We start from the raw sequence: 27,964 nt of genomic DNA, 5'->3' as shown, positions 1-27,964 counted from the left end.
ACAGGCTGGAATCCAGGTTTCACAGTCAGCCTGTGTCTCAACTGTGGGCCCAGCCAAGGAGCCCTCTGCTCCCAAACTCATTTGGAATGTGGGCTGAATTTGTTTTCTTGCAAGTGTGGGACTTTGCACACCAGGGTTTGGCTGTCAGCCGGAGCCTGCTCTCGGGTCCTAGGAGCTGCTGCTATCTTACTTTGGTTGTACTGAATTAGTATGTGTTGGTGCTGGGGTTCAGTGTGGGACCGCCAACTGCAAGGTGTGTGGTACAAATCTATCAGCCACTCCTTGAGAGATAGATGGGCCTATCTGCTCCCCTAGAGATTTACAGGCTTGGAAACTTGAGAGAGGGTTGCTATGAGTTGGAATTCATTCAGTGGCAGTGGGTGGTCGCTAGGGAGCCTGAACTCTTCCATTTATTTGCCATCCTAGACTTGCTTCATTACATCAGCTAGTGCCGACCCCTAGGGACCTAGGCACAACAGAACGAAACCCTGCCCCGCCCTGCAGTGTCCGCACAAGTGTCCGCTTTCTGAGCCCCTGTGGCCGCCACGGTGTCAGTCCATCTCCTTGAGGTTCTTCCCCTTTTTGCTGCCCCTCCACCAAACATGATGTCCCTCTTCAGCTACTGGTCTCTCCCGACAACATGTCCAATGTTTGTAAGAGGAAGTCTCGCCATCCTTTAAGCTGCTGAAACGGAAGCAGCATATGTGCATGACAGCTGCTCACCCATCTTAGTTCTAAACGCTGTCGCCACACCTATCTTGAAGGGAAACTATGAATATAGTGCCTAGCAGAGGGGTTGACTTGGCTTTGAGAGGTTATATTATTAAAAAGAAAAAGAGGATTGGGTAGCAAGGGCAAGTAAAATTGGTGTTCCAGTGTGATATTGATAGTGACAGGTAAGCTTATTGCTTTGGAAAGTAATAATCTTTTGTGCCAAGTTAAAAGTAACTTTGTAGCTAGGACAATAAACAATAAATCTGTCCTGATGTTTGGTTGTAGATGGCCAGTAACCTGTGCGCCAGGTAGCATTCTGTGCCAAACTTGAATGCCAACAGGACATCTCGGGGCAGCACACACTTCCAAGACCATAACGTGGCCGGAGAAGAAGATAAAAGATCGCTCGAAACTATGGCGAAAGTACAGAGAGCCCAGTATACCTCCCCGCCCGATGGCGGCTGGGGCTGGATGATCGTGGCTGGCTGTTTCCTTGTTACCATCTGCACCCGGGCGGTCACAAGGTAGGGGGTTTCTTCAGTTATTGATATGGTCTAACTTGTTTTTTTCTTCTAGGTCTGCAGCGTTTTATTTCTGGACCCATGACTGTGAAAACCTAAGTGTACATATGTATGGGGCGTGATGTGTGTGTGTGTGTGTGTGTGTGCGCGCGCGCGCGCGCGTGTGCGCATGTGCGCGTGCGCATGCTTGAGTATTTGTGTTTTCTCTGACTGCTTGGAATATAATTACCTCATAAGTCTTTGGGTATAAAATGGGAAAGTTTTGTTTTATATAATTTAAAATAATATAAAAATGTCCCTAGCACAAAGTACTAAGACAAAGGTGTCAGAGACCACATGAGCAGGATAAGTCGCCAACCGTCGCCTTTCACGAGCCGCTCCTGAAGCAGATGTAGCGGTATGTCGCTCTGTCGTGGGTCTTCTCTCTAGAAAGTATTCTGAAGTTCTCATGAAAGGAGGAAATGTATCATGGAATTTGCATAAGGAAACCATTTTCTTCCCCCAGTTTTTGAGAATTCCCAGACACTCACCTGAGAAAGTAAATTAGCATAAGTTGACATGGCCCCAAGCATAGTAAAGATAATTTCTGTAAAATTATTTCCCTAGCATTTTCTTGTCTAGTGTTTTCTCACTGAGAATTTACAGTGGGAAAGAGGAGCTAATTGAATGCGTAGTTCATAACGGGTAAATTACAAAGGAATGCTTGTGACCTGCTGGGTTGCCTGGTGCGATGCTAGCCTTAAAAGTCAGCAGTTCAAAACCACCTGCTGCTCCGGGAGAGAAAGATGAGGCTTGCTATTTGCATAAAGATTTTTGACTCAGGGACCCGCAGGAGCCGCGTTCTAGCCTGTCCCATAGGCCCCTATGGGTCTGAATTAATTTGATAGCAGGACATGGGTGAGTGCGTGAGACACACTGATGACAGGAGAGCATGCAACTCTGAGTTTAGGGACGAGGAAGAGTGCGAGGTTAACCGAGTGTGCTCATAAGTTCATAGTGGGTTGTGATCCGACCACGTGCAGGTAACCTTGCCCAGAATTAGGGCCTTATCACCTCAGAAGGGGAAAAGAAGAAATATCCAAAGAATCCTTGACAACCTCTTGGGTCATCAGGAACAGAGTCCACGTAAACGTAACAATCTAGCGTTTAAAATGCTTCTGTTTCATTTTGCATTTTTGGCTGTGATGAGCTACTAGCCACCAAGGTTGGCCATTCAAACCTGCCAACTGCGCCTCGGGAGAAAGATGAAGCGGTCTGCGCCCCTAGAGAGTCCAAGTGTGGGACACTATGAGTTGGAATTCACTCCGGGACAGTAGGTTGGGGTTGGGGTGTTGTTTGGTAGAGGCTGGATTCCAGGTTGCAGGGAAGTTGTTGAACAATAGCAGCGTAAATAGAAAGATTCTCTGTCCCTTACCCGCCCGCCCCTCGCTTCCCCAAGAACATGGAATGGAATCTATTTAAAAGCATACGATGGGACCCAGTCTTCATATCTTTGGGACAAATAAAATTTTGAAATCGGCATGCTCTCTTTCTACTGGTTTGTTCATTCAGCTAGAACTCCTTGTTGCTTTTCTCTGGCAATACACCCTCGGCAGAACATAACAGCACTTTGCACTAATGGCTTTTATCTGACTGCAGCCCGGTCCAAGGCCTGGTATTTCCCCAATAATAAAGCTGTGATGCAGGAAAGAAGCAGGGCTGTTTTTTATTACCATAAGGTTAGGGAGACTGTGCATCATGATAAACCTGTATCTTTGTTACAATGTTTATTCACATAGTAATGAATTTCTCTCTTTTTTTTTACACTCATGAATTCACATTATATGCACACGGCTTTGGACTTTTTTATCGCCATGAAATAACATAACATCACATATGGATCAACCTTGTTAAACAATTATTACTTAGAATGCTGCCATGTCATATTTTATTTAACACATTTTTTGATATGTGCTATTTTTTGGATTTTTGCTATTACAAACAATGCCCAGACTGGGTAGTATGATCCACTATGACCCAGACTACTTTAAAATCATATGTTCTTACCTTGTAAGGCCTGGCTTTGCTGCCTCCCATGGAAAAGTTACATAAAGCTTAAAGTTATGCAAACTCCTTCGTAACCCTCAAATTTTATGTATTACTATTTGTTTTACTTATTATTTATGTACTCCCTCAGTCCTTCAATGTGCATTGGTTACTTTTTCCTAGGCAGCTTATTGCCAAACACATTATCTACATTAAAAATCATATTTCATTGTATCATTGCATGATACTCTATTCCTTGGGTTGATCTCAGGGTCTTAGGGTCCCAAGAAAACACTTGGTTTCAGGGTCCCAAGAAAACCCTCAAGGGTGAGATCTATTTTTCTCTTTACCTTGTGGGTCCAAGTTAGCTTAGAGCAATAGCTATCTAAAGTTCTGTGGGACTGTGGACCTCATTAAACAACAGCCAGATTCCTACAAATAATTCCCCGTCTTCACCGAGCACTTATTCTGAACTCATTGGTGTTATTCCAAGCACGCCCACTGATAAAATGACGTAACATGTAACAGTGTAGACAAGCTGAATAATGCCCGCAAGGTCCTACCGTTAATAGTGGCCGTCCTTTTACCTTCTGGGTTGCAGCACCTCGTGAATCACCTTCTGTGTTGATTTAGTAGAGTAATTTGATGGCCTAGAGAGAAGTGTGAACCAAATGTCGGATGTTGTGAGCATCTTCCTCTACAGGACCCAGAAGCAACATATTACAACAGAGTGGAGATAGCAAGCACACTGGCTCCTTGAGAGAAAATATCTTTGAGAATGCAACCTCATAATAGGTGACACTTGAGAGATATTTTGTTTCCACATTCTTATAAACAGAGCCTGAAAACCCATAAAAGGATTGTAGGAGTCATTTGCGAAGGCAGTATCAATCTAATTTATTCTGACTAATGCAGTCATGTTTATGAAATTGCTTATTTTATAGATGAGTAAACAAACCCTGGGGGATTAAGAAGCTTTATCAAGGGCACTCATTTACTGAATGTGAGAATCAGAGAGCAGAACCCAACTCTCCTGATGCTTGTAATCATGCAACTATTCCAATGAGCAACCGAAGTAATGTCCAGAGTGAGAACCGCCTGTCCTTGTAATAACGTTTGCCTTCCTTTAGGCCGTGCCTGTATTTCAAAGATGTAAGTGATGAACCTTTGAAGTTTGGAAAATTTGGTAACACCTTTTACTGTTGACAACAACTAAGAAATGATAAGATAGTGTTCCCATACTCCAGTGGCGGTGCAGTGGGTTACACATGGATGCTAACTGCAAGATCGGCAGTTGGACTCCACCGGTCGCTTTGCCGGAGGAAGGGGAGGCTTCCTACTCCTGTGAGAAGTTACAGTCTTGGGAACCCACAGTCAGTCCCACTTTGTCCCAGACGGTTGCTCTGGGCTGGAATCGACTCTGTGGCAGCATGTTGGGAGTTTGTGTATTCCATCAAAGTCACAAACATTTAGAAACACAGATATGGCCTCTATCTCTATCAAGTCTGGTCACCTAAGAACCCCCGGTATTATGGTTGTTTTTAAAAGTTGTCTTATTTGTTGAGTAGAATATACACAGTAGAACATGTATCAATCCAACCATGCCTGTGTGTACACGGATGTGACATTGGCTGCATTTTACAAGTTATCCATCCGCTCTCACCGTCCTTTTGTGAATGACTTCTTCTTCATTCACAGAAACGCATGTCCCGCCCAAGTTGCTGTCTTGTCTTTTGAGTTGCTGATGTCACATTGACACGATATAGATAGTTCTTAAAAGAGCACAGTACTCAAAGCAGACACTTTTCCCCAGTTACGTTAAACTATTGTTAGGTTTTAAGAAGACATAAAGGGGATATGTTTGGTCTTAAGGTTTAAGGATTATCTCAAAGCAGTAGTTTGTTTTTGGTTTTCATGTTTTCTTTTGGGGGGGGGCTCCATCCCAGAATCAGCTATTTTATTTTATTTTCACGTATCTAAAGTAGAGAGCCAGAAAAAATGAGATAAATCTTCAATGAGATGACGGATACTCATGAACGACATTAAGTAGCACTCAGATAACTACAATGGGCTCAAAGATCATGAAGATGTTGCAGGATCGCGCACCATTTTGGTCTTCCTTAGAAAAACTGACTCCCATCGAGTCCACTGCTGACTCATAGCAACCCCTTGTGGGTTTCTGAGACTATAACTGTGTACAGGAGTAGAAAACCCAGTCTTTCTCCCTCAGAGTAGTTGGTCGTTTCGAACTGCCGACCATGCGGATTGAAGCTAACAAACAAAACAATGAAGCACATTTCAGGGAGGGTGGTTTGTCACGGAATAACAAGAGACAAACAATCACACAAATGAATGTTAAGTTCCCCCAAAAAAAGATTTAGTGAGGAAAAAAGAAGAGATTGGCCTATGGTACGAATTAGGGTAGTGGTAAACAGAAGAGTTTGAGAACTACGTAAATGGTAGAGTAGTCGATGACCGTTGTTAAGTGTTAGCAAGTTGCTCATAGTGACACCATGTACACCAGCACAGAGCACTGCCGGTCCTGTGCCCATCCTCACAATTGTTATGTTTGAACCCATTTTTGTAACCACTGTGCCAATCCATCTGGTGGAATTACTTTACCAAGCATGACGCCCTTTCCCATTGACTGGCTCTCCTGATAGCGTGCTCAACACGCATGAGACGATTGCCACCCCACTTCTGAGCTGTATTCTGCTTAAAATCCTTCCAAGACAGATGTGTTTGGTCTTCTGGAAGTCCGTGGTACTCTCAGTGTCTTTCGCCAGCACCGTCATTCAAATGCATCGATTCTTCTTGTTTTCCTTATACAATAGGAATTCTTATTTAAGTTCTTCTTTATTCCTTATTCAAATGGGAGCTGGAAGAACTTCAAACTCAGTTAAGAAAAGGATGTGGAACATGGGAGATCCTTACTGATGTCAGATGGATCTTGCCTGAAAGCTGAGAATACCCCCAAAAAATGTTTCCTTGTGTTTCTATGATCGTTGTGGGGATCATAGAAAATGATGATGGCATTGAGAAAAATGGGAATTCCAGAACACTTCATGCTGTACAATAGGTAGAACTAGGCAATTGATGCATTTGAATGTGGTGCTGGAGAAGAATGTTGAAAGTACCATAAACTGCTAAAAGGACACACTGGTCTGTCTTGGAAGAAGTATGGCCAGTGTTTCTCAGAGGCAAGGATGGCATGCTTGGACTCACGTACTTTGGAGATACTGTCAGGAGAGACCAGTCCCTGGAGAAGGCCTCATCAGACTTTCCGTTAGAAAGAGGAGGGCCTCCAATGGGATGGAGGGACGCAGTGGCTACAACAATGGGTCCAGGCAGAGGAGCAGCTGTGAGGACAGTGTGGCGCTTCCTTCTGTTCTGCGTCGAGTTGCTAAGGGTTGGAAGCAACTCGATGCCATCTAACAACACACAATTGATCAGATTAGTGATGCCTAATCTGGCTGATATTGATCTCTAGGAGACCTTTTAGCTACAGGGAAAAGATGCTGCTAATGTAGAGGGTAGCCCTTAAAAATAAAGACTTTTCTGTCTCAAAACTAAGGGCAGTTTTAACTGTTTTAATAAGGGAGCCATGCCTCCCCCCCGCCACCAAAAAAAAAAATCCTTTTTTTTTTTTTACTGAATCAAAGCTAGTTTAAGGCTGTCTCTGTTAAATCATGCTTTCAGAAAGCTTTGCAACACATTAATTACGTTTTAATTTACCCAATCAAGTCTTGTCTTACATTGAATCCAAGTATCTAGTACAGTGGTAAGGCCGTTGTGTTACTGTTCTCTGTGTTGTTAGCTATGACTATCTAACAACTATATCCTGGTATCGTTATGGACTCGGCATCAGATTTACTGCAGTGTGCGTACTTCTTAAATTGGTGATTGGAGAAGGATCGCGTTTCATCTCCTTCGGCCTGCTCAACAGTGCTCAGTGTGGAGAAGAAAAGCACTGTAGGGAACTCAGAGACGTGCCACTGATGTGTGCGCTCAGCTGCAGGGTCCAGGAGAGCCTGCTGCTATCTGTGTCCTTCAGGCTCCTGCTCAATGGTAGAAGGTTCCCTCTCCAAAGAGAACTACCTTGCTGGGGGCATGTCAATGACTGATTGAGCAAGAAGCCTAAAGCCCCAGTCATTTCATTTCAGATTGACTGCAGTTTTGTTGGGTTTTCATCATTGTTCGACCTTGGCCTCTGCTCCATCCTGATTGGTTTCTCAACCTTCCACAAGGGATAATCCTGATCATCTAGCTGCACACTAAACTCCATATGGACCACCCATGGTCCCTAAACAAACAAACAAACAAACAAACACAAAATCCTAAACTCACTGCCATCAAGTCAATTCTGACTCATGGTGATGGGATAGGATGAGCTAGAACTTCCCTAGTGGGTTCCCAGAGCTGTGAAACTTCACAGGGGCAGCAAGCTCACACTTTTGACCTTGTGGTTAGTAGCCCAGTTGTTTAGGCGTTATTCTTGTATGTAAAGCCCATGTCATCATCTATTTATCACTCTGCACAGACCCCGGAGTTGGGTGGCTCATGGATAACTCTTCATTGTCAAGTTAAAAAACTATTGTGTACTAGGTAAAGGGTTACAGAGTAGATCATCCGTTTGCATTCAATAATTTATACATAGTTTATGCCAACTCATTGATTGGAATCTCCTCTGTGCCATCACTTTTTTCACTTCCTCCTTATGCTTCCTGTTTCCTTCTTTCCTTCCTTCTTTCCTAAGCCCTTGAATGTTGTCCTGGGGTAAATGCTGCCCTTTTGCTTCTTAATGGGGTTTATTCTTCTGCTACAGGGGTGAGTTTAGTTCCAGGCCTGAAGGGTAATGGCCATAGTCTTGGGGGTCCCACCTGTCTCCATTTTACTTGAAAGCCTCATCTCTTTCCTGATTTTGAGTTCGGCCTCTTCTCCCACTCTATCGAGAACCTTCTATGTGATCCCTTTCCGAGCAGTTGCTGTTAGTGGCAATGCACTACCTTGTCTTCAGTGAAGGGTCATGGGGTTGATGGTTATAGGATCCATTAGTCCACTTGGTCTAATCATCACTCTTCTTCCTGTGCACAGAGAAAGACCAATGGTTCACCTTAGATGACTGCTCAAGACTATTTTTAGACCCCAGTCACTATTCACTCGAAACTCACTGCCGTCAAGTCAATTCTGATCCACCGCAACCCCCTAGGACAGGGTAGAGCTGGCCCTGTGAGTTTATGAGGTTGTAACTTCTTAAAGGAGTAGAGAACTTTGTCTTTCTCCCTTGGAGTTGGCTAGTGGTTTCAAACTGTTGGGCTCATGGTTAGCCTCCCAACTCAGCCACCATGCCCCCAGGGCTCCTTCTGTTAATGCAGAAGAATGTAAAACATTGTCTTTGTGAACTACATTATGCTAACAGAAGTTGTTCCCTGAGACCCAGCGTCCTGGTTCTACAGACCCAGTGTTCATGGACCAATTTTAACTTCTATAACAATCTATGAGAAGTTACAGGTGTTACTGGTAAACATGATTCCATGCTTTTGACCTTTAACCTTTTCCTTAAGTCATCCCCTATAGCAATAATCTTCACATCTACTTGGCTTCAGCAGCCCCACTGATGGTGGAACACTTATTCCTCTTAGCCTCTAGAACAGCGGTTCTCAACCTGTGGGTCACGACCCCTCTGGGGGTCGAACGACCTTTTCACACGGCTTACCTAAGACCATCGGCAAACACACATTTCCTAAGGTCTTAGGAACCAAGACACTCCTCCTCTATCCGTCTCCAGGCAGGTCCGTCCACATGCAGATACACCGACATACAAGTACCCGATGTGAAGACTGTCACCCATGCTACACCATGCTTCAAGACAAAATTTCATTGATTTGTAATTAGAAATAAATATTTCACAATATATAATGACATATTGTTTTGTGATTAATCACTATGCTTTAATTATGTTCAATTTATAACAATGAAAATATATCTTGCATATCAGATATTTACATTACGATTGATAATAGTAGCAAAATTACAATTATGAAGTAGTAACAAAAATGATTTTATGGTTGGGGGTTACCACAATTTGAGGCACTGTATGAAAGGGTCTCAGCATTAGGAAGATTGAGAAACACTGTTCTAGAATAACTCAGTAACTGATCTCCCACTTATTATGGAGCTGTTGGTTAAGCAGAGGACTGCTAACCTCAAGGCCAGCAGTTCAAACCCACCAGCCACTTCACAGGAGAAAGATAGACTATCTGCTACCTAAATATTTACAGCCTTGCTCAAATGGCAGTGGGTTTGGTGGATGGTCCAATCACATGCTATTGGAAACTGATAAAACTCATGGAAACTGGAACAGCTGATTAAACCAAAGTTTTAAGTTCTGGCTAAAATCCACATCCATCTGCATTATGTATAAAATGCTTGCATTGTGTTTTTCAGATGCATTTCCATTTTTTTCGTTGAGTTCCAGACATACTTTGCTCAGGATTATGCACAAACGGCATGGATTCATTCCATTATAGACTGTGTGACCATGCTCTGTGGTGAGTATCACTTTCCAAATTACTGGCTAGCCTTGAACTGTACATGACAATGACTTACCTCTATCCTGGATTATCAGTTTTTCTAAGTAGAAAACTCAGTTGACAATTGGCTAAGATTATGTAAAAGGTAAAGATCCAGCCTGCCTTCAGCCTCACGCAAGCTGACTGGCTCATGGAAGAATGTCATAGTCTTGGCTGATATCAGGAAGGCCGCGTAGTTAGTATGCTGCCGTGGACACATCGTGCTTGGGGCTGCCATTTGGAGAAATACTTGCTGTGCATTATAGGACTCGTTCCGATTTTTTAGGTTTACCAAACAGTTTTAAGTTCTGCTTCAGTATCCAAACATGCAACCATGAGCCCTTTCTCTTCAATGATTGTCTTTTCTGTGACAGGAGTAAGTTCAGTTTCAGATCGGAAGGGTAAGGTCCATACTCTTGAGGGTCCCACCGGCCTCTATTTTACCCCACCATGTAAATCATTTCTCAAGATTTTGTTTTCATTGTTTCTTTTCTAGAGGGTTCAACATTTTAGGAGATAGTCTCAAAATGCATGGCATCTTTCATTCCGTGTGCATAGTGGAGGGCGATAGACCTTCAATTTCAAACCGAGGTTATTAAAATAGTTCTAGAGTTTCTGAGAATGGATCTAATTTAAATGATTACGTTTTAGCCTGCATGCGTCGTTTCCTCCTCACGGAAATGAATCCCAAGCATTTGAGGAAACTCTGAGCTCCCAGGGCCACGTCTTGGTGGTAAAGGGGGATACCTATACTAACGGAGAGCTCAGAAATAACAGTATCTGATTCCATTGTGTGTCCTGACTCCTATTTACTTTTAGAAATAGATGCATGTATTTTGCAATTAGTTGAGTTGTACTGAAATGCCTTTCCATTGTTTGGAGGAATTTGAAAAATGCTGGACCTCAAAACAGGTTCCCTGAGAAGACTAGATTGACACTTTCAACTGACAATGGTTTAAGGTTTTACGGGATCAACAGATCACATGTTTGCATTTCTTGTCCTGTTTTGTCAACCAGGAAAAACATCACTTGGATTTCAGTGTCACATTGTTTGTCACAGTCTTCATATCAGCACAGTGCAAGAGCATGTTTATCTTTCTCAGAGGACACAAGTGACTCATTTCCCTCATCATTATCTTTCGGAGAATATTTCTAATTCCCCAAAGAGGAGAAACACCCGAAGTGAGGAGTATAGTTACAATGGCCGTGAGGGCCATTGAAAGATATCCCATCAGAAGCAGCATATTCAAATGCAAGGACTGGAAGCCTGCTGTACCCCATTATCACATACCCACCAGCTTGCTTCATAATATTAGATGAGTTCACAGTATAAACTAGAGGCTACAGAATCACAACTGGGACATATATGAAGGACAGATCTGCCTTACTTCTTTCTGAGGAATAATTCCTACTATGCCAGAGTTACTCCTCAGAAAGGAATTCGTATGCCTTCCCCATCCATCACCTCTGTCATCAGCCTGGGGGACTCAATGAGCAAGAGTCAGGAGGGAAATGCGCATGCACTCTGTTGGATATCTTCATGTCCTTGGGCATGTCATATCCTCTGAGTCTCAAGTCCTCCTTGCATTTGATTGATATTTTATAAGCTTTGCTGTGAAACACAATTCTGATGTGTTACTAAACTACTAGGAGGGTGAAACTGACCAAAATTGGAAGCATTTTCCTAGAATTTTTTTAGGCTTAGATTTCCCACCCACAGGGTGCCCTGAAATCGGAAAGAAATGCTAGATTGTGGAATTCACCTATGATCTCTTTCCTATTATTTCCTTACATGACATCGCTGGTCTCACAGTGCTGCCCATCTCCGTTCTCTGCCAATGAATTGCCACCATTATTGCTAATTGTGTACAAGGAATACTGGACAAAGCAGACACGGTACATCCCTATGCAAGTGACATGTAAATTAAGAATTGGTCCACTGGTGGAAAACTTCCCATAGTTCAGAGTTATGATTATAGTAGGAAAAGTGAAATAAGCACTGGGATGCAAGTCAGGGGACTTGAGTCCTAATTCCAGCTCAGCTGCTGCTTCTCTGTGTAACCATGAACAAGCCACCTCCTCTTCATTCTCTGAGCCTCTGTTTCCAAACCTGTGGAGTGAATGGAGTGAACGCAGGCCTTCAAAGGCTGCTTGTTCTCATCTCTGCCAGTGCCACACCACAGCCTTTTCCCAATGCCTGCAAGACCTTTCTGTTGAACCGCTTTCTTATTGTTTTTTGAAGCTCCACTCGGGAGTGTTGTCAGTAACCATTTATCCTGTCAAGTGGGAATCATGCTGGGTGGCTTGCTTGCATCGACTGGCCTCATCCTGGGCTCATTTGCCACCAACCTGCAGCACCTCTACCTCACTCTGGGAGTTCTTACAGGTAAGAGGCCCTTGTGCCACTTGTCTCACCCCATCTTATTCAGAGGTTGCCAAGCACATCAACAGAACTAATTCATGAAGTATTCACTTTGCTAGATGCGTAGTTTGGCTAACCCAACTTATGCTTACCTACTTAACACAGCAACAAAAGAGCTAGAAATGATATTGATTGCACCAACCTAATGACCATGCACCCCTCCTTCCATCCAGTTATATGATCCCAAGAATAGTTGGCTCTCCCTTTGGCAGCAGTGTGTGGCTGAGATTCTATACTCAGAAAACATAAGATAGCCAGGATGGCAGATTCTTAGCTACGGTCATTCTCCTAATATCTTTGCCAAGACATTAAAATACTACCTGCAATCAGTCTGTGTTGCCTGTTTTATAGTGACTACTATTGTCTGATAAATGAAGCCTTTCAACTTTAAAAAAGAGAGCCCCTTATCGCGAATACTTTCATATTATATGTTCTCTCGATGATCTGGAAGTATCACATTAGTGAATCATAAAGAGAAGCAATAGATGTGCATTTCATAAACCACACGTCAGGGGACTGCATAAGTTCAAGGTGGAGTTGGTGGCTGGACCTGGAGTAGAGGATAGCCCCATCTCTCAGAACGTTGAGAGTAACGTGAACACCTGTCCAGGCCCTGTACCATAGGGGCTACATGAATCCAGCTACTGAAGAATGAGTCTCCAAATGAATCTGAAACTCTAGTTCTGCAAACTATTTATATACCCATCTACTCCTAGAAATCCAAAGGACCCAGCTGCCAGGTGAATTAATCTTCCTGGGACTGACCTCTTTTTAGCAGTAAGTCTGTGTCCAGGAAAGCTCTTAGTCCATGCATGTGGGATGGTTGGCCACGGTACCCTGCAGATGGGAACAGAAGCTGAAGTCTCTTTTTCGTTTTCCAGCATCTGGATTACATCAAAATCATGCCTTTCATGACTTCAAGAACAGCCCATTGCCAGCAAGTCAATTCCAATCTATAGTAATGCTATAGGACCAAGTAGAGCCATTCTCTAGGGTTTGTGAGGTGGTAGATTCTCACAGGAGTAAACAGCCTTGTCCTTCTTCCAAGGAGTGGCTGGTGGATTCAAACTAGGTTACCAGCCCAGTGAAAGCCACGGCCGCCACTCAGGGCTCCTTAAATGGACCCCTAAATGAAAACTAAAATGGGGGATACAGTCAGGTGGCTTTTTCCATGTATAAAAAGGGCATGATGTTTCCCAATTAAGTGAGATCACTCTGGGACCCCCATGGAATCATAGTTGCTGTTGCCACGAGATTTCAGAATATTCTAGATGAACAGGGATATGTCTTCACAGGCAGTAAAACCCAGAGACAATTTCTAATATAAGGAAATTTATCAATTTAAGATAAGGAAAACAATCAGGAACATTTTCTTTAGTTAGCACTATCCAGATTTTCAAGTTAATGTAAAATTAGTTTATATAATAATTAACCTTCCCCTCCAACTTCGTTTTGAAGACTTTATAGTTCCTTGGGTATCTCTTTAAAAAACTATTTATTTATTCATGTATTTTAAAATCATTTTATAGGGGGCTCGTACAATTCTATTTTTAAAAATCATTTTATTGGGGGCTCATAAAATTCTTATCACAGTCCATAGATATATCATTTGTATAAAGCACAGTTTTACCTTCGTTACCCTCATCATTCTCAAAACATTTGCTCTCCACGTAAGCCCCTGGCATCAGCTCATTTTTCTCCCCTCCCTTTCCACTCACCCCTTGATAATTTATAAATTATTATTTTGTCATGTCTTACACTGTCTGACGTCTCCCTTCACCCACTTTTCTGTTGTCCATCCCCCAGGGGGAGGTTATATGTAAATCCTTGTAATCGGTTCTGCCTTTCTATCTCACCCTCCTCCACCCTCCCGGTATCACCACTGTCACCACTGGTCCTGAAGGGATCATCTTTCCTGGATTCCCTGTGTTTCCAGTTCCTATCTGTACCAGTGTACATCCTCTGGTCCAGCCAGATTTGTGAGGTAGAATTGGGATCATGAGTGTGGTGGTGGGAGGAAGCATTTAGGAGCTAGAGGAAAGTTGAATGTTTCATCGTTGCTACACTGCACCCTGACTGGCAAGGGATGTCCAATTGCCTACAGATGGGCTTCGGGTCCCCACTCCACACTCTTCCTCATTCACAATGATATGATTTTTTATTCTTTGATGCCTGATACCTGATCCCTTCAACACCTCATGGTCACACAGGCTGGTGTGCTTCTTCCATGTGGGCTTTGTTCCTTCTGAGCTAGATGGCCACTTGTTTACCTTCAAGCTTTTAAGACCCCAAATGCTATATCTTTTGATAGCCAGGTTCCATCAGCTTTCTTCACCACATTTGCTTATGCACATGCTTTGTCTTCAGCGATCATGTCGGGAAGGTGAGCATCGTGGAATGCCAGTTTAATAGAACAAAGTATCCTTGCACTGAGGGAGTACTTGAGTGGAGGCCCAATGTCCATCTGCTACCTTAATACTAAACCTGTAAATACATGCACATAAATCTATTTCCCCATCTATATATATATATATATATATATATATTCACACATGTGCATGCCTTTATTTAGACCTCTATAAATTCTCTTTGCCTCCTAGCTAAGTATTTCTTTTTAAGAAGAAAATCGCATAGGATGTATTTTTCAAAATGTGGATGAGAGGTAAGGGGTTACTTCTGTTCACTTGATGTAGAAAACAGCTTGAAAAGGGTTAACAGAAGGTCAGATTCCCTTTAATCCAATACAATAAAATTGTATATATGTGTATATATGTATATATGTGTGTGTATATAGTTGTCCATGATGTACTTATGGAGTCCATGATGTACTTATGGACTTAGTTGTCCATAAGTTGTTGTCCATGATGTACTTAGTTGTCCGTGATGTACTTACGGGGTTCTCTTTATTTCCAGGTCTTGGATTTGCGCTTTGTTACTCCCCAGCAATTGCCATGGTTGGCAAATATTTCCGCAGACGGAAAGCCCTTGCTTACGGGATCGCCATGTCAGGAAGCGGCATTGGTACCTTCATCCTGGCCCCGGTGGTGCAGCTTCTTATTGAACAGTTTTCCTGGCGGGGAGCATTGCTCATTCTGGGGGGCTTTGTTTTGAATCTCTGTGTTTGTGGCGCCTTGATGCGACCCATTACTCTGAAAGAGGACCCTGCCACTCCAGAGCCCGGCCATGTCTGCAGAACTCAGAAACAAGGCTTCCAATGTGCATCTCCCTGCCCCCCTTGGACCAAAGACTGGCTGCACACCTGCCTTTGTTGCTCTCTGCAGCAGGAATACAGTTTTTTACTGATGTCAGACTTTGTCGTGTTGGCCGTCTCTGTGCTGTTCATGGCTTACGGCTGCAGCCCTCTGTTTGTCTACTTGGTGCCTTATGCTTTGAGTGTTGGAGTCAGCCACCAGCAAGCTGCTTTTCTGATGTCCATCCTGGGGGTGATTGACATTATCGGCAACATCACCTTTGGATGGCTAACGGACAGAAGGTAATCCCGTGAATCTACAACTGGTTTCTCTACTAGGAGATAGTAGCCTGGAGGGGATTTTTAGAATACCTAATTACTATACCCAGTAGAATCCAAGGTCTGACTGTTTATGAGCCTTAAATATTAAAAAAAGAAAGGCATTTCCTTTGCTCGCTTTTCTAGATCAGGGGCTGATTTTTCTATTTTTCTGTAAAGGGACAGGTAATAAATATTTTTGGCTTTGTGAGCCATATGCTTCCTGCCATTACTCTCCAGTTCTGCCATTGTAGTAAAACAGGGACCTTAAGTAATATTTAAACAAGAGTGTTTGTCCCAGGACTTCACTTTGTAACAGTGCAATTTAAGTTTCATGTGTCACAAAATAGTCCTCTTTTGACTTTTTTCAAACACTTAAAAATACAGGAACTATTCTTATCTCACATGTCATTTAAAAAATCTGGTGGGCTAGAGTTTGCTGACCCCATTCTAGCTGGTTTAACTTGTGGTTTGCCTAAATCAGACAAGGTGGGGGGAGGTATGTTTTTCAAATGGAGACTTGAGGATAACTACAAATTCTAATGACAGGTTAACTCCATCCCAAGTCAAATCAATGCCAGATAAGACAAATTCAGGATGGATATTGTGCGTGAGATTCTTGTGACCAGACCTGTCAGCTGGTCATGGGGAGAGGAACAGAATCTGTTTAGGCAGGTGCAGGAAATACGCACGCTCTGTACCTTCTTATTTATGTTTGACGCTGCAAATGGAAAATATTTTCATGACAAATGTTGGCTTGGAAGCCAAAGGTGTAAGAAATCTCCTTAGCTTCTTCAGCAGATGTTCATCTATTTGGAGAAAAGAGGGCAAATTATTCCTCATTTCCCAAGTGGCAGACTCTTCACCATTGAGTTATATAACCTTGGAAAGCTGTCTTCATGTGGCCTTTCCCATTTGACGTCTTCGCTGACTAGTCAGGAGTCACCTGCCATTCCCCAGGGTTAGGAACGGAACCTGGAAGGTTAGTGCCACCTTCTTCATGCACAAGGAAGGAAGGGGAGCCCAATAAGTAGCTATTTGACAATCAAATAACTTAGTAGGAAGCAGTCTGGCAAAAATAGGAAAGTTGGAGACTTTCAAGGCTTAATTCTTATGCTGGCTTTGCCCTCTGTTGGCTTTATGGCCTAGAAAAAGTATCCTACTTCCTCTGAGCCTCAAGAGTGTCATATGTGAAACGGGGAATGCATTATTTGCCTGTTGATCTCATAGCATTTTGGGAGGCTTAGATGAATGTTTGTGTGAAAAAGATTCATCAGGCATAAAGTGCTCTCCAAAAGTAAACTGTTGGTGGTGACATTATCTAGTCATTGAAAACTAGTATCACAGCTGAGTTAGGAGTTACAGAAAGATGGAATGGAAGTAGAACCTCAATTGGGGAGATCTTCAAAGTAAGACTTAGTCCCAGAACAAATCTTAATTATATTTGGAGACTTACTTTAATGTCTTCAGACCAGCATATTGTTTAAAAACCATTTGGCTTATTGAACATCACTGAGGAGCCATGGGAGCATAATGGTTAGGCGTTGGGCTGCAATCCATATGGTCAGCCATTCGAAACCAGCAGCAGCTCCTTGGGAGAAAGATAGGAATTTCTACTCCCATAGACAGTTACAGGGTGGGCTGTGCACTGCGCATCGGCATCAATGAGATGGCAGTGTTTGATTTTCTGTTGTTGTTTTATGATGTATCACATATCAGTGGGCCATGTACCTGAAAGTACCTAATGTGTAGATGCCAGGAAATACTAGTCTTCGAACACTCACAATTATCCTTAGAGAACCCTAGATGAATAATCTTCTGTTGTACAACTGAAACTGAGGATAGCATTAGGCAGTCAGGTGTTAGACATGGATTCAAACTTGCACCTTTCTGATCTTAGAGCAGATTTTCTTTCTACTGTACCATACATTTGGGGGAAAGGGGAAATGAACTTGCATTTACATATGCCAATGGCAAGATGAAAGACAACTTAGATAACACAGTGGAACAGCTATCTCTCTGTGTAACTACGGTGCTTACTGTGCTCGGCCATGGCACAGAATCGGGGCTTGCCATAACATGCTTGTTTTCTTGGTTTACAGGTGTCTGAAGAGCTACCAGTGTGTCTGCTATCTCTTTGCCGTGGGCATGGATGGGTTCTGCTATCTCTGCCTCCCAATGCTCCAGAGTCTCCCATTGCTTGTCCCTTTCTCTTGTACCTTTGGTTACTTTGACGGTGCCTACGTGACCTTGATCCCAGTAGTGACTGCAGAAATAGTGGGGACCGCCTCTTTGTCATCAGCACTTGGCGTGGTTTACTTCCTTCATGCTGTGCCGTATTTGCTGAGCCCACCCATTGCAGGTCAGTTTCCAGAGAGAAGCCCCACCACGTCTTCCCTTTCTCCTCTTATGTGAAAAAAAAAAAAAAAAACGAATCCCATGCAATTACACATGGACAGTGAAAGGAGTTGAGGAAAAGTGTGAAAGCAAAATGGGGTGCAAGAGCCACCCCCAAACCATCATGTTTTCACCTACACCCTCATTTCATAATATAAGTCATATAAGTAAAGTTTCTTCCAACTTCAGCCTACCTAGAAAGAGTAAGTGCCAAAGGAGGGTCCAGATTTTGTTCCATGCACATGATGGAGACAATGAAGAACAGCTGTTCAGACTTAAAAGTAAGGAAGGCGTCTTCAGAGGGAAGTCTGGCAGGAGTACAGGATTCCACCAGGAGATGGTGACTGGTGAGGCTGACAAGATGAATGTGAATGTGCTGGCGTGCCTTCAATGCCAGGCAAAGCATCTGGGCTCTTTGTTTTTAAGAGACTCTGATAGTGTCAACATTTTTGTGCAAAGGGGTGATCAGATGTAGAGTGTATTTCAGACAATGTGGTCTAGCAGGGAATGCTGCCACTTAGGGGAGGGCTGGTTAGGATTCCATTCAGGGGGCTCAGAAGGGGACTGATAAAGGCTTGAACTTCGGCTATGGCCACAGAATTGTAAATGTGCTCTGGAGACAAGGAGGAAGTTTCAGGAAAGGAAAATCAGCTGGATTTAGCATAGGGGGTGAGGAAGGAAATGGAGGCAGAGATGTCCTAGAGAAGAATGGCATGGTTAGAGGAATTTTTACAAGTTGGAGAGTTGGCTTTACAAGAAAAAGAAGGTTCTAGACTCTGTTCAGGTATCTGAAATACACATATGCCAATATTCCACAGGGCAGTTTCAAAGTGGAATCTGAGCTTTAGAGGAAAGCCAGACTTGGCGATACAGATGTGGGTGGGAGGCCTCAAATAAAGCCCCAAGAGTGCTTTATGAAGAGTAAAATGCTATAAGAAGTTAGGGCCTGATTAGACAAGCAATACACAAATAATATTTCATGAAATAGATATTAATCTAGTAAATATTGAATGCATAGAATAAGTAATTAAAAATATTTATTGTCAGTATAGACCATTCATTGTGCTTGGCAGTAGGATTCAGTAACATATCAGAACCTATTCCTGCTTCCTTTGTGTACGTGGTCTATACATTACTGTCTATCAGCGGGAGAGCCTCAGAATCCTATGGAACACTTGTGAAAATGCAGATTACTTGACCCTCCCACGTATGACTTGAATCTTTGGAATCGAGTCCCAGGAATCTACCTTCTCAATCATCTTTCTTAGGAAGGTCATGTCCACAAAACCAATTGCCATCAAGTTGCTTCTGATTCATATCAACCCCGAAGAACAAAGCAAAACTGTACCTTAAGACTTTTTCTTTATGGAAGAAGACTAACTGAAGAAGACTGCCAGAGCTTTCTCCTGCGGAACAGCTGGTGGATTCGAACCTTTGGGTTAACAGCTGAGCACTTAACCACTGCACCACTAGGGCTTATCATGCACACTAAGGATTGAGGATAATGGGTTCAGGTAATTATCTGCCTAAAACATAACTACAAAAGTGAAAGAACACAGGCAAACGAATCATGAGCCAGACATCCCATGTTTATGGATTGCAAGACTTAACCATCGTTAAGTTGCCAATACTTCTAAAGCGATCTACAGATGTAGTACAATTCTTATTTATATCTAACAGCTATTTTTTGTAGAAGTGGAAAATCCAATCCTCAAATTTACATGGCATTTCAAGAGCCCCTGACTAATCAAGTCAGTTTTGAAAAAGAAGAACCAAGTTGAAGGAAGGAGTCACACTTCTTAATTTCAAAACTACCAACATCAAAACAGTGTGTGATTGTTATAAGTATAGGTTATAATAAAGGGATGTAGATAATATAGAGTAGGTTATAGGTGTAAGTATAGGGTGTAATATAGGGATAAGGAATGGGCCATTGTGCTAGTCTGGGTAGATTAGAGAAACAAAGTCATGGACACTCTCATCAAGTATAGGAAAGAGCTGTTGAATATTGCAAAAACATCCCAACCCAGTCCAGCCGAAGCCCATAAGTCTGATATTAGCCTATATGTCTGATATCAATCTATATAGTCCTCTTCAGACTCAGGCAATGATGCTGAATGCAGGAAGATCACAGGCCAGTGGGTGGGAAATCTTTGGATCCAGTGGCGTTGTAAGCATCTCAGCACTGGCAGGGGTCTCCATGTGGCTTCTCCAGCTTTCAGGGCTGCATCAGGGGTCTCCATGTGGCTTCTCTTCAGGGATGTCTTGTTCAAAGGGAGAAGTATCTCCCACCTCCAAAGAAGAAATACAGGAGTTCCCAGAATTCTCAGGAAAAGGCCATGCCCACACAGAGGCCTCATTGGTTATATCTTGATTGTCAGGTCAGACTCCATCCCCTCACTTGTAATCTCCTCAAGTCCCAAATTGACACCAGGTTATGTACCTACCACAGCCACACAAAACATGAGCAACCAGAGGAAGTCGGGTATCAAAATTAAGAGCTTATTTCATTAAAAGACATTTCAGGAAAGTAAAAGACAACTGACTGAAGGGATTTATGGGAGAAAATATTTGCAAATTGTATGTGTTTGGCATACAGAATAGATAAATAACTCAATTTAACAATAAAAAATGAGAAATATTTTTAAATGGGCACAATACTTGGGTAAGATTGTATGTCTACAAAGAAGATATACAACTGACCAATAAAGACATAAAGATTCTCAAGAGCATTAGTCCCTAGAATTGTAAACAGGGATTCAAACAGATATGAAACCATTGTTCATGGCAGTACTGGTCACAACAGGCAAATGGTGGAAACAGTCCAAGAGATGAATGGGTCAACGCCCACCAATAGAAGAATGGATGAACAACATGTGGTATATACTTATGACAGAAGATTACTGGCCATAAGAAAGCGTGAAATTCTGACCCATGCTGTAAGATTGGTGAACCTTGAAAACATGGTGCTAGGTGAAATAAACTCAATACAAAAGGACAACTATTTAATGATCTCACTCATATGAAATATCTAGAGTAAGCAAATAGAGACAGAACGCAGATGAGAGATTACTAGTTGCCGGAGGGAAGGGAGAGCTGGGAGGTATGCTTCATGAGCATATCGTTTGTTCGAGAGGATGAAGAATCTTTGGAGATAGTGGTGATGGGTACACAACATTGTGAACGTAATTAATGCCATTGAAATGTACATATGGAAATAGTTAAAATGGTACATTTCATTTGTGCTTTGCCATGACAGAGCAAAACCCCCAAATGGGTACAGATAGAGTGGAGGGTAGAGAGGGCGGATCACACGTTTGCCAGGAAGGAGGGAGCCTTTGTTTAAGAAGGCAGGGTCTCTGGTACTATCTGCTGGAGTGAAGAGAGGAAGAGGCCTTCCTTGCTGGCTATTTCTCAACCTCAGCAGGTGCTAAGGGAGCAGACTGGAGGAAGCTGGCTGCTTCGTTGATGCCGCTGGAAATTCCTGGTCAGTTTAAACTCTCGATTTAGGACGATAGGATTAGCATTTAGGATTAAAACTTCCTCCCAAGATGCTCTGCACTCTCTTCTCCTTCCGAGGCCAAGCTTAGTGTTCAGTAGCCTTGATGAGCGGTGTACAAGTCAGAAGCCTGAAGTGGCCTTGCCTTTCTCAGCTCGTACTTTCAATCTATGACCTTCATTTGGCAAAGTCAGTCCGATGGTAACGAAAATATTCTAGAATCATTTGAAATGCAAGAAACTTTCCGGGGGCTTCTAACAATTGCTACATGATGTTAGAAGGGAGGGTGGGACATCCATGGCACAGAAGTAAAGTTTGGAGGAACTTTAAAACAGTATTTTGATAGTCACAAAATAATTACCTACCAACGTCTTCGTTTATCCCACGGGTTTTCTAATGACGAAGGCCCATAGTTTGTATAGTGGATGACCTGATTGTTTAACACTGAGAGCTAGAGTAGCTATTGAGATGAAATTGTTGCAGAGATAAAGAAAAAGAAATCGACGGTTCTAGAGATATGCCTCCTAAAGTTTGCACCGGAGCTTCCACGATGTCTTGAAAGTCCCGGTTTTCACCCTGCCTGGTGTACAATGATTGGCTTCCATCAGAAATTTGGATTTGACTTGGAAGCATTTCATGTTACTCCAACGGGACAGAGTATGGGTGTTGGGAATACTACAGTAATTTAAAAAATTAGTTTCTTTTAACACAATATAAACCATTCCATGTTCAATCATTTGAATGAGGTTATTTTTATCTTTTCTCCTGGATTTCAGGTGATTGAAAATAATTACAACTAATATTTACTGTGCAAGTAGCAAGCGTGTGACCTACTTCCATCCACTTTACAATCAATTTGCTTCACATGATTCCCTACAAAATAGAATGTTTGGGTTGGTTGTTTTCTTTTCCCTGCCATTACATATTAGTGACCTGCTTTTGGGATCAAAATTATGATGGCGGTGTTAACAATCAATTGTTTCCATCCTTAGAAATGACTAGATCTGGAAAGGGGTAAATGGTTGAATTGTCAACTCAACAATATCATTTTGTTATTTTTCGGTTTTCCCAGGATGGCTGGTGGATACAACTGGCAGCTACACTGCAGCGTTCCTTGTCTGTGGATTCTCCATGATATTTAGTTCTGTGTTGCTTGGGCTTGCAAGACTTGTAAAGAAGATGAAAAAAACGGAGCTGCGGTTCCTTGCCCAAGAATCAGACCCCAAGGTACAGCTATGGACCAACGGATCCGTGGCTTATTCTGTAACAAGAGAACTAGATCAGAAGGATGGAGAATCTGCGGCCACAGCCGTGCCTGGTTATAACCCCACATGACCAGGCCCTTGGCCTGGGAAATCCTCAGAGCTGAGAGAGGTGGCGTCACTGGATTGCACTATACGTGTTTCTGAAGCATTTTCTTTTGGCAGGAACACAGCCTTCCAAAGAGATTGGTATTTGGGGATTAACATTTTGATTTTGGATTAACGTGCTTTTAGGGGAGAACAGTACATAACAAACAAAACTGGACTGGCCCCGAGGTTCCTCATTTGGGGATATGGACTCCTTATTAATCCCATCACATAGCTCCATGGGGAATACAAAGGCAGAGCTGATATGTCTGGCTCTAAGTACGGATAATGTCAATGCATGACCAAATCAAGTGTGCTTTGGGCAGCAGCCGTGTCTTAAAGTCTCCCTCCTCGGGGAGCAGGTAAATGGCAACATTGACAGACAGGTTTGCTCTGTGGAGGATGAGGGTCAGCTTGGGTGTGGTCATGGAGGTTGAAGATATAAAACATTTCCATGATGGAGTTTCGCGTTAGACTCTTAAATAAGTTTGTTGAAGAATATTTTTGATATGCCATGAAAGTGACACCACACACACACACACACACACACACACACACACACACACACTTTTTTCTTTTCCCTTTTTCTTCTTACTCTGCTCATCACTTTGAGACTCACTGGCTACCACATTGGATAAATCTTAAAGGGTGGCTAGTATGATTTTCTATTTGAAATTCTTCACTGGATATTAATGCTTTTTCTAAGACTGATCTCATCTCAACCATGATCACAGACAATTTAGCGTAGCACACCCCAAAAAGTCCATGGAAACTTTCCGTCTTATCTGGAATGGTAACACTCCTAAAATGTCCCAATATTTTTTTCTTCCGGGGAAAAAGGAAGTTCTTATTTAAACAGCAGGCACATTCTTAGTAAGAACAGGAAACGCCATATTCCAACTGGGCAGGAATGAAATTCTTGAACCAGTAGGTCTCTCCTAAAGTTGTTCTGTTCCGATCAGACAGTGAAGTTGGTCATTACCCAACACAGGGCTTGGAACTCTGACGTGAAGAATGTTCTCCTAGAGTCTAGAGCTGAGCTTCCCTGCCTCGCTTCATTCCTGTTCCAAGACCCACGCTCGCCGCTCCTATAGACAACCATTGGAAACTTGGTGGAACTTTTCAGCACAATGAGACAGTTTCAGGGGGAAATGTCAGCACCCCCTCCCCACATTTATCGTAGCTTCTGCCAGGTCAGGTGGGGGGCGGGGGGGAGGGCGAATCAAAGAAGGCGACATGTGTGGTGTTTAAGAGGTTAAAGAACCCTTCCACATATTTAGCTCACTGGATTAGGAAAGTTTACTCGTTCCCAAGTATCTCTGTTCCTTCTGATATGTGATCATTGTGGAGCCTTCAGATTGAAGAGCAGGGCATGGAAAGAGAGAAAGGCAGAAAGGTGGGAAAAATAACATCTGGAGCTTGAGGAAATATGTTTACTCTGAAGGTTTTACTCTTCAGTGCTCACCAGGGCACTGTCCAGGGCAGGCAGCAACGGGGAAGATCCTGCACTGACTGGGACGCCCAGCAAGACTCCTGCCCTACAACTGCCTTGTGCAGGCTAACGTTTGATAAAACCGACAAAACATGTTAATCCATTACCTTCAAAACAGAGCATTTACTTTTGTTTGATGGGAGAAACTAATATTTCTTTCTGAGTTGTTTTCCAAAGAAAAATTTCAGTGTTACCTTTTTACTTAGGCTGATAATTTCCTTTAAATCCATTGACTTTTTCTTGTGTCGTTAAAAAGAATAATTTTGAAATATTATAATGTTTGTGATTAAAAAGAATAGTTTTCAAATATTTTGAAAATAATCTCTAAAAAGTCAAGGTTAATTTGTCTGGAATAGTGCTGTGTACTACATGTCTTTTCTTGAGTATTCAAGTCTAAAGACTTTTTGAAATATATTCTTAAATATATAGATGTTCTTATCCTGTCTTTTTCATAACAGTAATCACAGAATTTTTATGTGGCACTGTAATAATAATTTCTTTAAAGTATTACCAGCATTCATGAAAATATGCATAGAGACAAGAGCGTTCAAGGATTTGTGTAAAAACCGTTGTAATATTTGATTTTATACAAATGTAAGTGTTTATTTTCACAACCCTTTGCAGCAAACTGTTTAGAAAACCAGTAAGAAAAATGCAGATCTTTGAGTCATACCATTTTGTCACCTTAACAAAATTTTACTGTTAAGGTTCCATGTGCCTGTACTGCTCATTTTTAAAAATTGAAGGATTCAGGGGAATGGTATATTTTGTGGGATCAAAAAAGTGTGTTGAGCGGTTTCTACATCTCAAATATTTATTTACCCGACAAGCTAGACTTTGAAATTGACTGACTAGACAGCCAGAAGACACTAACCTGTGTAGATACACCGTATCCTCCCACCTTTTTTTCATATTGTAATTTCACTAAGAGATCAAATATTTATGTTAATATTTTCTTATTTCAAAAGCACAATAAAGAATTTATAATCATGTTGCTAGACTATAAGGCAATGGGTTTGGACTTGATGGTGTGTGGATCTGTCTAGATCATACCAAGATAGAGTTATTCAATAGGGTAAGTAACCAAGCAATTTATAAAAATCAAGCCCATTTATAACTTCCAGTGTCCAAGTATTTTATGTCTCATTAAATCCTCAAAATCTATACAGCAAACCATTTTGTAGATATGGAAACTGAGATGCCACACGCCATAGCTGGTGACTCAGACACTGCACTCCAGTGCCTCCACTGTGAAGTCCTATAAAACTAAGATGCTACCCCATTTGGGGGCCTGTACCCTTGTCTCTGCGCCTGCGTTGATCGTCTTCCAACATGGGTTGGTGAAGCTATTTGAGAAAAGGTTCTTTCTTGAGCACAAAAATCCTTTGGGTAATACCTCAATCTTTCAGCAAGTATAGAAGGTGGATTCGAGATTGGGAATTTAAAAAAAATCATTTTATTGGGGCTCAGACAACTCTTATCACAATCCATACATCCATCCATTGTGTCAAGCACATATGTACATCTGTTTACCATCATTCTCAAAACATTTGCTTTCTACTGGAGCCCTTGGTATCAGCTCCTCATTTTCCCCCTCATTCCCCCTCCCCCCTCATGAACCCTTGATAATTTATAAATTATTATTTTGTCATGTTATACTGTCTGACATCTCCCTTCAACCACTTTTCTGTTGTCCACCCCCACAGCAAGGGGGTTATGTGTAGATCCTTGTAATTGGTTCCCCCTTTATACCCCACCTTCCTCCACCCTCCCGGTATCGCCACTCTCACCACTGGTCCTGAAGGGATCATCTGTCCTGGATTCCCTGTGTTTCTGGTTCCTATCTGTACCAGTATACATCCTCTGGTCTAGCCAGATGTATAAGGTAGAATTGGGATCATAATAGTGGGGGTAGGAAGCATTTAGGAACTAGAGGAAAGTTGTATGTTTCATCATTGCTACACTTCACCCTGACTGACTCCTCTCCTCCCTGAGACCCTTCTGTAAGAAGATGTCCAGTTGTCTACAGATGGGCTTTGGGTCCCCATTCTGCACTGCCTCTCATTTGCAATGATAGGATTTTTTGTTCTTTGATGCCTGATACCTGATCCATTCAACACCTCATGGTCACACAGGCTGGTGTGCTTCTTCCATGTGGGCTTTGTTGCTTCCCAGCTAGATGTCTGCTTGTTTATTTTCAAGCCTTTAAGACCCCAGATGCTGTGTCTTTTGATAGCTGGGCAGCATCAGCTTTCTTCACCACATTTGCTTATGCACCCGCTTTGTCTTCAGCAATCCTGTCAGGAAGGTGAGCACACAAGATTGCAAAAATTTTAAAGTTTTCTCCAGAGACTTGTTATATGAAGACCACTACTCTCAGGCTCAGGGCCTTAATTTGCTGTTGGATATAGACTTATCTTGGGGACTTTTTCTGTGGGGTTGTGGATCACATCAAGAATGTGCTCCACTCACATTACCAAAACACTTAGCTCTGTCAGGTTGTTTTCTTTCTGAAGTGCCTGCATTATTGTCAGTGAAGACACAGATGGTGAGTCATGTATATTTGGCATTCATTTTCCTCATCTCAAAAGGTTTAATTCAGAAACTGCTTAAATAATACGAATTCAAGGTGGAGTTGATCTCATTCTCAGAGTTTACATTTTGTGTTTCTGCCTTTTTTTTTTAAATATTCCCCAAACAATAGAATTTTTTCTATATGTTGGCAGAGCAGCTACCAATGAGAGATGGCGGGCTTTGCTTCATACCACTAAAAAGCATTTGACTACGGGAGTTGACAAATATTAAATAATGATAACAGTCTGTTAAAAACAACTTTCTATTGTGATTTAGGTGAAGTACAACAGAGCATATCAGTTTCCATTCAACAATTCAGTGCAATTTTATCACATAACGTGGATCGAAATTCCCACAACTGACACATCCATTCTATTTCTGCCCTGCGCTTCCTGCTTCCACACCTTCTTTCCAAACCCGTCTGAACTTTCTCCTCTGGGAAAATGCTGCCTTTTGAGCTCAATGCCTGAGAAGTCTAAGGAGTACATTTGTCTCTAGTTATTATTGTTTGGCAGAGAATTGAGCCACTTAGGTGAGTTCATTTACAGACTCAAACAGTGACCACGGTCCACAGTCCCAGGGGTTCCACTCATCTCTGACCACTCAGCCTGGCTTGTTCCATATTTTCTCCCCGACTGCATCTGAGACTTTCTAAGGTGGTCCCTTTCAGAGCCCTTGCTCATGGTGACCAGTCCCCATCTAGTTCTTCTGCTCTCAGGGGTATGGAGACCAGGGGAGGATTCTGGGTTCCATGAGTCCATTGAACTAATTGCTGCCACACATTTGCTATTTTCTTCACTCTTTCTCTTCCAGATCGGAAGAGACCAACAGGTAGACCTTGGATGGTTGCTCATGAGTTGTGCAGGCCTCAGTCACCACTCAGCAAACAAA

The 27,964-nt window shown here is 42.4% G+C and overlaps 1 protein-coding gene across 1 annotated transcript; it reads left to right on the top strand.

Annotated features, from left to right (window-relative positions):
- The first annotated feature begins 1,045 nt into the window (after positions 1-1,045).
- Positions 1,046-24,669, top strand: SLC16A12 (solute carrier family 16 member 12). Its single transcript, XM_075534176.1, is given in 7 exon segments — positions 1,046-1,094; positions 1,097-1,238; positions 9,708-9,811; positions 12,075-12,218; positions 15,168-15,747; positions 17,865-18,124; positions 22,731-24,669. Coding segments are annotated over 7 exon segments (1,542 nt in total). The 3' UTR covers positions 22,994-24,669.
- The last annotated feature ends 3,295 nt before the right edge of the window (positions 24,670-27,964 follow it).

The sequence above is a fragment of the Tenrec ecaudatus genome, chromosome 16 (assembly GCF_050624435.1).
Source record: "Tenrec ecaudatus isolate mTenEca1 chromosome 16, mTenEca1.hap1, whole genome shotgun sequence".
NCBI lineage: Eukaryota > Metazoa > Chordata > Mammalia > Afrosoricida > Tenrecidae > Tenrec > Tenrec ecaudatus.
This window is presented reverse-complemented; position numbering and strand designations above follow the sequence as displayed.